This window comes from Anser cygnoides, chromosome 8, assembly GCF_040182565.1.
Source record: "Anser cygnoides isolate HZ-2024a breed goose chromosome 8, Taihu_goose_T2T_genome, whole genome shotgun sequence".
NCBI classification, from domain to species: Eukaryota; Metazoa; Chordata; class Aves; order Anseriformes; family Anatidae; genus Anser; species Anser cygnoides.
The window spans coordinates 23,986,668-23,998,947 of NC_089880.1; the positions used below are offsets into that span (position 1 = coordinate 23,986,668).

Here is a 12,280-nt window from a genome sequence, read left to right on the forward strand (position 1 = left end):
GCCTATAAATATTGGTTATAATTACTGGGAAAATTTAAATAATATTTTATTAATCTCTAATAGAATATTTTATTAATCTATTACACATATTGATTTTTAAATAAATAGACGTAATGTCTATTGATTTTTTTATGCAAGTTGTGCCATTACAATTTAAACTGAGTAGGCATAAATGCTGGGTAGCCTCAGGAGAGGGGGGGAGCGTGATTTGAGGTGCTTTACCTCCCACTGAAGTATCTGCCAACACCACCTTTACAAAGCAATGAGCTTTCACAGGAGCTCATCTACTAGCGAGACAGAGGACACGCTACATCAGAAAACCTGCTTTTTCCTCTGAAGATACATATTGTGTTCTTTCTCTGATACTTCTTGTCTGTGTGAGCTCTCTCAGTTTTTCTCTTAAATGTCAAGCTAATGTTTTAAATTGTTTTAAAGATGAATACTCCTATCAAAGTAAATGATGGGCAGGAAAAAATGGTCTAATTCATTATTTGAGAAGATGGTGGAGAATTAATAAGATCTTTTTTTTTTTTTTCAAATAAATGAGGAAAGACTCAGATATTGAGTCCAGAATGCCACTTAACGCATGTAAATCTGCAATAACACTGGAAGCTGCGCTAGGATTACTTTGGGCTTGTAAACTTAGAGGGAAATTAATGAGCCGAACTCAGGTGTGCTTTTGTAGGCAATGAGTGATTTTACAGGCTCGCTTTTAATTCTTTTAATAATCCTTTGTTCTGGCTGCTGAGGTTGCATTTCTCTTGTGAGACTTCGGTGAGTCACGCAGCCTGCAGGTGTGTCGTGGCCAGGGTGGCTGAGAGCAAACATTAATATCTAAATACAGATTAAGGAGTTAAACATTTAAACAAATAAGTAAGAATTTTCTTGATGGAGAAAGTGCGTTATGCCAAACAGCATATAGGTAGAAGGTGGCTATTGAAAAGTTAAATCTTGAGTCTTTCTTTGCAAGCTATTCAGGATATTTCTTCACAGATGGTCACTAAACTTACAGCTTTTTAGCTTTTTCTGTGTAGTGTGGTTCCTCTCAATCAAAAATACAAAAAGTTTTATGAATGTTCTTATTTTGTTAATGGGGAGATAATGAAAATTAAGAGTTTAAAGATCTATAACAAATACTTTTTGTACAAAACATCCTCTAACATATGAGGTAAGCACATCAGAACTGTAACTTCCACTCTGAGAAAAGCTATTGGATTGGGCTGATGGAATGGGATAGGTAAAAGAAAAATGCAAGAAAATTGCTGAAAAACAGCTGTGGGAAAGCTTATACAGAGATACATGGCTGGTTTTTTGGTGTTTGCACCACTTCGGTAGCTCATATTTTAGATGTCCTAGAAGTTGGCCTGTATTGTGGTGTACACTTGACATGCTACTTTTCTTTCCGGTGCATATCTCTTTTTGTGGGTTACGTGAGGTGTGTACCAGAGAAGCATGGGTGTAGGCTCTGGTATTCCAGTGTTTCCACAGTATCTTAAAGACATTGAATTGAAAACAGTGCATTAAAGACTTTTTGAAATAAAGCCATTGTGTGCTCACTACCCAGAAGCTATTATAAGCTGAATGCTTTAAGCATATATTGAATTGAACCCAAAAGCATCAACAGGGACATTGATGAGATCAGCTAGTATTTAATCTATCAGTTTCAGGCAAAATCCCATTCTCAGTCCTGTTTGGAGAAAAGAACTGTTCAGTGACAATTTCTGATGAATGTGCAAGTGTTGCAAATCCCTTGCTTGCCCATAGGTACAAACTGGAATATTCCTTAAATTCTGCCTTTGAAGCCAACATCTGGATGAGCCAAAACCTTGCAATTTCATCCAAAAGGCTTGTAGGCTTAAAGATGAAGAGACCTGTGTGCTTCATAGTATGGAAGAGTAATGGCAGTACAGACCGTCCAGAATACCTAAGAGTCTTTTCCCAGTGATGAAGTCATTGTTTGTTTTAATTTGAAGTATTGTAAAGGACAGAAGACAGAAGTTTTAGAGACTGATTAATATCTTTTGTCCTCATTTATTTTCAAGAGAGTCCATATTTATAATTTAAAAGCAACAGAGAGAAAATCCTGGCCAGAACATGTCCTCGTAATAGAATCAGCTGTTTCTGTCAGTCCATTACAGAGCCCACTAATCACCCATCAGAACTAAAAGTCATTAGGCACAGTCTGCAGTTTCTCAAATCTGTGCTTTGGGAGTGCATGTCTGTATTTTACCAGTCCTGTAATTGGGGATGAATTTTCCTTTGCTCTGAAACAGATCTCTTGGCACCGAGTAGGTCTGAAATATCCAACTGTATTAAATGTAAAGTTGTTCAGAAACAAATTTATGAAAGATCAAATGGGTTTTCATACAAGAAATCAGAGATCCAAAAACCTGAATTCACATGACATTGACGCAATTTGTGATATTCCTGAAGGACAGGCCTGCATGTGGTCATTTAAAAATACACTGAGGGATGTGGTCAGCCAGTGCCTATGATTCCCAGCTCTGCTGGCTTTCATTTTGAAAGCAGTAGCTGTTGCTTTCCCAAGATGTGTTTTGCCCCCTCTAAGCCTGAAGATTGTCTTACCTACACCAGTACAAACCTTTCACCACACTCAGTTTGATCCGTGAATTAATCTCGGGTTTGGCCTAGCTCTACTTTGCAGGTTTGCATTTTATCTTTCACCTTCAGAGTCTTGTCACATATGAACATGACAGGGAGTGTTGTTCCCTTGAAATTAAGGTAGCTCGAGATTGTCATTTTAAAATTAGGATAAGGTTGGTGGTTGCTACAGTTATTTACTTGATCAAAATTAAGAAGAGTAGTTAATTGCCATTAAAAAAAAAATCTTTATGGTAATTTGTGTTCCTAAGCGAATTAAACATCTGTTTAAAAGTACATGTGAAAGCTGATAGGAGAGCCTGTTTCACTTTAATCTTTGTTTTTCACTGAAAATATTGTTTTCCAGAATTAATTTTAAGAAAGTCATTGTGGAAATGCTTCATGTTGTAACTCTGAAGTGAGTCACAGTAAGCATACAACCACCTCATATTTCCAGGGGGATTAATCTCTTCCTATATACATAATCCAAATACAAAACTTCTGTGGCTATTTGCTTTTGCTGTAAATATTATCTGGGAATGAAGCAATAGAGCCCTTTCTTTCATCGCTTCTGTGAAGGATTTACGTTTCAGTTTGGCTGCAATTTGAAGCCCAGTGGACATGAGCAGTATTGTGCCATTCACTAATGAGGGCAAAAGGAGAAGTTAGACTTCTGTTGGCTTCTTACAAAGACACAAATAAATACTTGCAGGCACCTGCCTATTCCAAATTTTCTTATGGTGCCCAGTACATGGGTTTCTTCATAAAGCTGATGTTTGTCCGTAACTGGTCCTTCGCAAAAACAATCACAAGTCCTTTTGCCTGTCCCTCCTTCCCAGCTTCTGTTGAGAAGCAGTGATTCGAGAGGGGTAAGCTGAAGGGCCTCGTGTCGACTAGCTAAGCAATGAAAAATTACATCTGCTTGTTCTGTAAATAATGTCCATTCAGAGCAGATGTAATTAACTACTAAACTTAATGGATGCCTCGTGAGGTTACAGATGCTATCAGTCATACACTGGATGAAGGCAAGGGAGTTTTATATGCTTGGAATTCCTTTTAGGGCTAATTACTAAATATCTTTAAAATTGATTGCTTATGCTTCCAATTTCTGAGAGTGTTTTCACATGATCTATATGGAACAGACTTGGTGCAGCTTTAGGGCAGGATGGGAGACGCCTCCATTGTGGAGGCTTTTTGAGGAACGGAGAAGTTTCTCTTCTCTAGGACTTTCTCTCAGAGGTTTGCCGTTAAGAAACTTGCTTTCAGGGCTGCTAAGCTGGGAGATTGATCCAATACAGATTTCCTTTTTGTCTAAATTAGTTGAGGAATATGCTGTTGTAAAGATAAAGTTCTGGTGATGTGTCAAAAGTCTTAGCTTAACTTGACAAAGCAAATGGAGACGTGCAGAACGCCTCTCAAGAAAAAAAGACTAACTTAATTTCTGCCTGTCTGCTTCCCAAATACTCTGTGACTGGGGAGTCAGCGAGAAACCCGACAGAATAAACAGGGCTCATGACTGTTATGAGATGCCTGATGATAACGTTGGTATGGAGCTGACAATGTGCCTTTTCTTTCTAGTTACTGTCAGAGATTCTCTCAACCTACGTATTTCAATATAATTTTCTTTGTAACCTTTGGTCTTTGTTCACAGCATGTATTATTACCAGTGCACTGAATTGATAAGAGCTGGTGAGTAGGTCCGGTTTTCTGATGAGATGCCCATTGTTTTATACAACTTTTATGGAGGGTAAACCTTCAACTCACCAAAATTATGCTGGGCTTGAGTATACTGAGTTTTAAAATCAATAAAAGATGCTTAAAGATTTTAAGTAAAATTAGTGGTCAGTAGCCTTGATGTCAGCTGTCAGTTCTTCTAGAAACAACCTTTTAAGGAGTAGATGTGTGTGTAGTAGAAATGACAATTGACTTAATCATAGATTAATATTAGTACGAGCCAACAAGGGAGAGAATAAAAGCGGATTTGTTTATTTGTAATGCTCTTGGCATTTTTAGCAGCTGTGGCTGTTTCCTTGTGATCATTGCATGCCCAGTCTTGAAGGAATTTTTGGTGCAAGTCAAGACAGAGTAATTTAAAGAGCAGTTTCTAACAATAGTGTTACAACTGCAGTCCTGTATGTCTCTGAAATGACACTGTTTTCTTTTCTGCATTTTCCAAAATTTTGTAGAGCATGACCTTTTGACTTAAATTTCTGGAACTGGTGTAGTCTGGCAAAAAGAAAGAGGATTTTGAACAGTTGCTCCCCTTGTTTTGGACGTCTGTTCAGTGCTGGGCAGCCTGTTCCACACACCGGGTAGATCAGTAATCTGCTCTGTGGCCTTGGAAAAGCAGAATTAAGTAATGAGGAAGATTAATGAGCTGTCGGAGCTGTGTGCTTTATTCCCTCTTATTATTGCCTCTTCCTCAGGCTAATTTGTGCAAAAATGTAATGTATATAACAAACCATTTGTTAAGTATGTTATTTCTCAGATTTTAAAGTATAACCTGCCTTTTATTTACATGGGACTACCTTGCATCTCGCCTTTTATGTAGTTCATCCATACGTTTTGGGTGGCTTGTTCATTACCATCATGGTTTTCTGAATCTATTGCTGTTGCAATTTATATATTGACTGTTATGACAGCAAATATGCCTTCTACTCTGCTGTTGTTTCATGCTTTTGCATCATCTACAATTCTCTGGGCTACAAAATTTAAATCTTTAAATTTACTTTTTGCTGCAAATGAAGTTACACTTGAAAACATGATCTTTTATGTGCTACATGCTGTTTGAAAGTAACTTTGGCAAATGTAGTTGAAGAGAGCTGCTGCTGTAGTGGCTTTTTGTTGGTGGTTTTTTTAGCCTTGAGGAAAACAATGAGGTTGATAGTAAATTAGTTTGCTGACATCTTAGGGCTGAACAGCTGAGTTACTGTACCCGCTCTTCTTAATTTGACCAGGGTTCTCAGGTGTCTTTGATTTTCAGAAACCATTCACTGTTTAACCTCAGATGAAAAGCTTGGGATCAAATATGAAACTGGCTATTTTCTTTAGAGTGAAAAGAAAGGCTGCTGCTTTATTGATAGCATGAAATTAGACTGACCCCATGGTCTTAGTCCCAAATAAGAGATAGGAATGAATCCTGCGGAGGAAATGAGACTTGGAGAATTGCAAGTCATTCATTGTTCTGCTTAGCGAGTGATGTGTACCACCCTGTCCTTGGCTGAAAACGCCTACTCTGCACATTATCTGCAGCTCAGCTGTGGCAGCTGCCCTCTTCCTGGGGTTGGGCAGCTCACCCACTTGGGAATGTGGTTTGCATGCATCATTTTTATTGTCATCTGCCTATCCAGGCCATGATGTGTGGTTTCAGACGTGTTTGTTGCCATGAGTGGGTTCAGTCAGGTCTGTGGTGTACTGTGCAATGTTATATTTTGGGCTTCAAAACATGATGTAATGTACATAAGATGGAGTAGACACTCCAGCTCACTTAAAAAATAACTATTTATATACATATACACACACCCGCACAGGAGAGGAGGGGAGACACTGAAAATATTCTGAGAAAAGTGTGAATTCTTGTCTATTTTGAGATGTATTCTGTAATTACTTTAGGTCAAGTAACCAATAGTCTTAATCTTATGAAAAGCCCTGAGGTTAAATGATCTGAAAGGTTAGGGGGCAACTTTTGGAGCCATATATTCTTGAGAGGTTAATGCACAGATGTGACCTGGACCCTTAGCTTTACCTACAAAGGAAGAACTTTGTGTTACCCAGGCAGGGGGGCTCATGGGGATGAGGAAATAATTTGCTGTATTTGAGAATTTTCTTAATGTTTAAAGGAGCTTTTAGCTTTATTTTCCTCTGCACTAGCTATAATTTGAAATAAACCCAATGGCTTTTTTTGCTGCCTAGCAAGGGATTTCTACCTGAAGAGAGGAAAAGGCCAGAAGATGCTGCAGACATTAAATGCATCATTGGCTGATTCTTGACCCACTGGTCTGAAGACTGATATAAAGAGTTTATTTAGAGAAATGGGGTGTCATCTGTCAGCCACACAGCTGTGTGTTTTTTTTTCCCCACAGTTGTTTTTATGTGTTAATGTGCTTTGCAAATGATATTTCTACCGACGGGTAACTTCTGTTGAGGTAGAGAACTAATCCAAAGAATACATTGTTTGCTTTGAATTTGTAGGGTATTTTAGAATAACCCTGGGTGAACAGGTATACCAGTAACTGTTCTAGTGCCGTGCACATTGTCCTGAAGGATCTGGCATCTGTGGCCATGAAGGTGAGATTTCTTAGGAAAGGTCTGTTCCAGGCAGTTTGGCTAGTACTGGGAATATGGGAAGATGTGTACCACTGGCTTGGCAGTTCAGGATTTGTGCAATTCCAGGTATAAATCCTGTACTGTGTTGAAAAGGATCTGGGAATTAAACTCAGCGTCCTCCCTATATTTTGAATGACAGTGGAAAGTGTTTGGGTATTCGTTTTCTGTATTTTAAATATCTCTGTAGTTAAGCAGATGATTTAACAACATGATTCTGAATTTAGTTTCTAAAAAGACAATATATGATAGAAAATATCTGCAGTATACTTCATAGGTTAATCTGACATTCAGTACAGATATGGTTTTAGTGTTACTGTTTGAAATTCTTTGCCGATGAGTTTGGCAAACAATTTTAGATGTAATCATTACTTGAGAGAGAAACTGAGAAGTACTGGTTTTAATAACCATTTACAATGATATGGTAAAAGGAAGGAAATTATTTTTCTTGACAGATTCTGATAGGAGAAAGAGAAGCTTAGTGTGGGGTGGTTTATTTTTAATCACCATGAAAAATTCTTTCCTGTTAATCTGATGGATGGATTACAGTTTGTCCTTGCCTGGCCAGGTTGTATTTTCCATCAGAACTGGAGATTCTAACCCTCATTATATCATTTCTGTAATGCAAATGGTTATGTATAGAAAGAGATTTAATTAATCCCCTGCTGGTTGGTAGATACCCTAAAGCAAACATAGTCAGCAAAGGAAAAAAAAAATTAAAACATGAGTGCATGGTACTAGGTCAATGAGTGTCAGTGGAATTTCATCATCTGTGAAATATTAACTTATTAACTGAAATGTATTTACTGTTATAGCTGTAAAAATATTTGCCTATTGTCCCAACTGGTATGATAGTGAGCTACCATGCAAGAAAGCCAAGGTCAAAGGGAATCTCAGGAATCATGCTGTCTGCTCTGGCAAAAATGTGGAACATCCTGAAGGTAGTGATGGGCCTCACTGTAATTTGAAAGGACTACATTTAAGCTGCCATCAGTGCAGGCTCTAGCATCCAACTTTGCCTGTGGGTCTGTGCCATATGTGCAGTTACATATTCAAGGACAAATTACAAGATTGAGAGAAAGTGACAATTTTGAGTGATGGGCTCCTGTTTTCTTCACACTTTTATAACATATCTGTTTAAAAGATATGGGTTGTCTTGTAGGTCAATGAACAAATAGATTTCCAGACTTTAGTTCCATTTACGTGGTGTATATATATATGTATGCAAAAAGCCAGCACTCGTTCTGTTCCGTGAAACAATTTTGTTTTAAAACAGTTTCTGTATACAAGAGGTCACTATAGAATAAATTTTCAGGATATATTCACTAAACTATATATTATGTAAACAAAAAATGCTTAAAATGGCGAATATATTTTCTCTTTTTTGCTTCAGGCTTGCTGCCTGAAAAATAACAGGGCCAGTGAGGATCTAGTTTTATTGTGAAACCTGAACTCTAGTGTGTTACAGCCTCTAACAGATTTTATATCTACATTATTTGAGATGGTAAGATAGGAGGAAACAAATATAAAGAACTCCTTTGAAGGAGGGCATCAGACCCAGCTTTTGATAATTCTATGATGCTTTATTTCTTTCCCAAGATTCATTTTTAACTAGTCATCGGAAAATCTTCTGCTTCTTTTGTCATGTAGAGATCAGGTTGCGTGTTTAATAACTATGCCTTGAAATACAGAACTGATGCAAAGATTAACTTTCAGAACAGCCTGTTGTTGTCGTTTGGGCACTGCAAGATTTAATATGCTTCTTATTTTTTAGTGACGTAGGGTCTGTGAAAGTGGTTGTTTGTTTCCACTTCCAAAACTTCCTTGTGAATAATGTGGAACAATGTTTTAAAATGTTCCTACGGTATATATCACTTCACGTAAGTCAAATGTAAGAAGTAAGGCTCTACTTAGAGGGTTATTTTGTTAACCTAGAGAGCAGGCAGCAAGGAGGCTGGCTGGAGTAATATTGGTGATGTGTATAGGTGCAGGCACCTGAAGTGCTGAGGGAAGCAGGAGTGCTGTTGGAAAAGGACAGCTGAAATCCCCAATGTTCATGTGTTGTTCTCACTGGAAGGGTGCTCCAGTATGGGAATGCCTTTTAGGATAAAATAGCATGTTTACTTAAGGGGTTACATCTGCACCTTGTAAATAGTTTTTCGGACCAAGCAGTCACAGCTCAACACTCTTTTATTGGCTATCTTACGTCTTTAAATAGGATTTATTTTTAAAGGATGCATGGACATGTAATGCCAGACTCCTCTGTGGAGTGGGTGGAAGCCAGTCAAATCACACCTCCTCCCTCATCATTTAGTATCTAAAACAGTTAGTCTGTATTATAAAACTGGTTCTGAGCAGAATTTTGCTTTTATAGGGTAGTTGTGAAATGCTGTTGTACTTTTCTGTTATATTTTGCGTAATTATTTAATCAGCGTTTTTGTAGAGTTACTTCATATATTTGAAATTACCCTATCATTTTTAGATTTCAGCTCTCAGTTGGTCCCGTTGCACGCATTAAACTGTTAAGCCATTTTAAGATCCAGCTGAGTCTCCCCCCTGTGAACACGTCCCCATCCCTGGTATGCATTTTCATTGCTCACTCCATCCCTTGGAGATCTGCAATGTTCTCCTGAGAGGCGGCAGCCCCTAGTAAGCTTCCTGAAACAGGGCATCAGTTCTGACTGCGGTCTGCTCCCTCCGTGCTGCCACCTCTGGGCATTGTCTGTTGTCATCTTTGCTGAGAAGTGACTTTTGTAGACACCTACTCACTGGTGACTCAGGAGGAGCAAAGCTGATAATTCTGGTGCTCACGATCACGTAATCTCCAGCTCTGATGCTCTGGCCTCGGCTCCACCATTCACGATTTAATTCAGAGGATTATAAGCGGTGTTGCTACCAGTTCTGCTTTGGAGAAGCAGAAGGAGGTGAAGAGTTGGGAGGGTGGAAGCTTGGTGGTTCTCCAGAGGGAAGGGAAAGTGCTGGGGGAGTGGGGGCACGGCTTGGTGCATGGCTGACAGGGCTTTTGAAGGGGATTTTCAGACTAATAGGAGATGAGGCATAGTGGAACAACAGGTATAAAAATGGATTGCTTTGATTGTGCTGTTTGTTGTCTAGAGCACAGAGGTATTAAATTTGAACTACTGCCTATTGATCCCACAGCTGCACTGTATTTGTCAAGGTGGAGGTACGGAGTGAAAACGATTGCTACATGGATAGAATAATAGTTCAACCGCATTGAGATGTCATCTGGTAGTACTTTTTCTTGTTTATTTGGAAACTGAGTTGATCACAGATTTCAAAAAGCTAATTTCATGAACAAAGCCCAAATCCTTCTTTTAACCCTGTGTATATTTATTCCAGAAACAGCTACAATATAAGGAGCATTAAAGCTTTTATTATGCGAGTAAAACAAATGTCCAGTAGAGGAAAGAAATGGCTCGTCCACTCCTATTACTGGATCATGATTCCCGTGGTATTTTGTCTGTATGTCAGAGTCTCAATTACTGGAGCCTTGCTGCTACAAAGAAGTGTTATCTCTTTCAGCCCTCATGACCAGAGCACAGCTTGTAAACGTGAACCTAAAGGCTCAAAAATTAGAAGGTAGATAAAGAGACTTAAAAGTCGCTGTTTTCCTTTTTCAGCCAGTACCGTGAAATTTCAGAGCTTAGTGCATCCATTTGGAGAATTTCTGGGGCAGGTTGTTTGGGAAGAAATGGAAGCACAGCATTTGGCTAGAGAAGGCACACCCTGCTAAGCACCTTTGTTCTGTTAGGTCTTCTTTAAAGGGGATAAATGAAAAAAACACAGGAGAGATGATACATATATATATGCATGTCTGTTGTACATAAACACAGCATAGGATACGGCACATAATAATTATACGTATCTCTCCATTTGTAGTGGCAGAGAGCAGTCATTGCTATGTAGACTTCACAGTTGGAAACTTTAATTCTTTTGAGCAAATGAGAGTGGAAGAAGTACCTTTCAGAATATAAAACATACAACCTGTTATCGATGCTAATGATTTATTATCTTACATACTTGAAATGTTTTGATTAGATCTTGACAAGTTTGTCTGATGACAGGAATTTATTTCTTGATGCTGTAAGCTGTCAGGCTTGTGATAATTCACACATGAAATTTGCTCGGTGCTGTTAAGCTGTAACGAAATCTCAAACTTTAGAGAACTCATACTTGAAAATAAGAGGAGCATGTTTTTGGACTTGATTTTTTTTTAGTTCTAGTAGCTGCGAATTTTTGGTACCTTACAACAACTTGAACTGATGTCCCGGGTATGACTTAGCAAAGCAGTCACTGCCGGTTTGTCAGGAACCTTGTTAATCATTTAGATCAGCATGTACGCCGTATCCAAACATGGAAAAGTGGTTACCAGATTTTATGGATTTTTTTTTTCCATTGACTTTCTTCAATATTCAGTGGGAAAAAAATGAGTTTTTTTCTTCCGGGGGAAGAAAAACGCATCAGTTAGGTCAGTACCCTGAAAGTCAGGAACTGAACCTGGCCACGTACTTGTCATTTTGGTGTGAAAAGCCGAAATTCAGCAGCCCCAGAACCTGCCTGGGTATGTTTGTGAGGCCTCGTTCAGGCGTCCTGTCCTCCGCCCACCACTAGCGCGGCCCAGGCAAAGCCTGCACTGGCTTGCCGGGCAGACTGGCGAGGAGAAGGACCGATTTTGTCGTCCCCCCGGCTTTGGCTGACGGGAGGGCCCCGGGACCCCGCCGCGCTCCCGCTGCCCGCGGCCGCCTGCTGCCACCTGGTGGCGCCGGGCCGCGGCCTGCTCCTGCGCCTGCCCGGCTGCTGCGGCCTGCTGCGGCCTGCTGGCTGACCCGGGTTACAGACGGGTCGCTGGCTAACACAGAATCACAGCACAAAGTGAAACCCTTGCCTTGAAAGCCCCAGGCTTCCCTCACTTCTGCTGCTTGGGTGCAAACCGCTGTTTTCTCACGGCCTTGGCCATTCGCTGATACGTAGGTGGGTAATACGTACTGGCACAGAAAATTAACTCTGTGTTTTCATTCTGTTTTCCAGAAGGAGCTCAGTCTACCTAGAAGAGGAAGCTTGTAAGTACAGCTATTCTTTATTTGATGCTTCTTTGTTTTGAGCACATATAGCTGTTCCCTTGTGGAAGTCGTATAAACAGACAGCTAACTCTCTTTTCTCTGACAGAGTCAGTCATACACATGGAAACAGCTTGCATTTCTCTGAGGTTAAACCCCTATTCATTTCCTTAAGTGTAGTAGGAAAGACAGTAGTAGTGTAAGCTTACTTCTAATTACCAGCTTCAGCTGACCCCCATATGGAAGTAGCTGTGGTGTTGAGTGTTGCTTGCACTGAC

The 12,280-nt window shown here is 39.6% G+C and overlaps 1 protein-coding gene across 10 annotated transcripts in view; it reads left to right on the forward strand.

Annotated features, from left to right (window-relative positions):
- The window catches only part of MAST2 (microtubule associated serine/threonine kinase 2), a 191,898-nt gene that overhangs the window by 69,767 nt on the left and 109,851 nt on the right, over nucleotides 1-12,280 (forward strand). For all 10 annotated transcript variants that reach the window (XM_048058876.2, XM_067001384.1, XM_067001380.1 and 7 more), the window contains one exon: nucleotides 11,974-12,005. In XM_048058876.2, coding sequence (XP_047914833.2) covers nucleotides 11,974-12,005 — 32 coding nt within the window. The remainder of the gene's footprint in view (nucleotides 1-11,973; nucleotides 12,006-12,280) is intronic.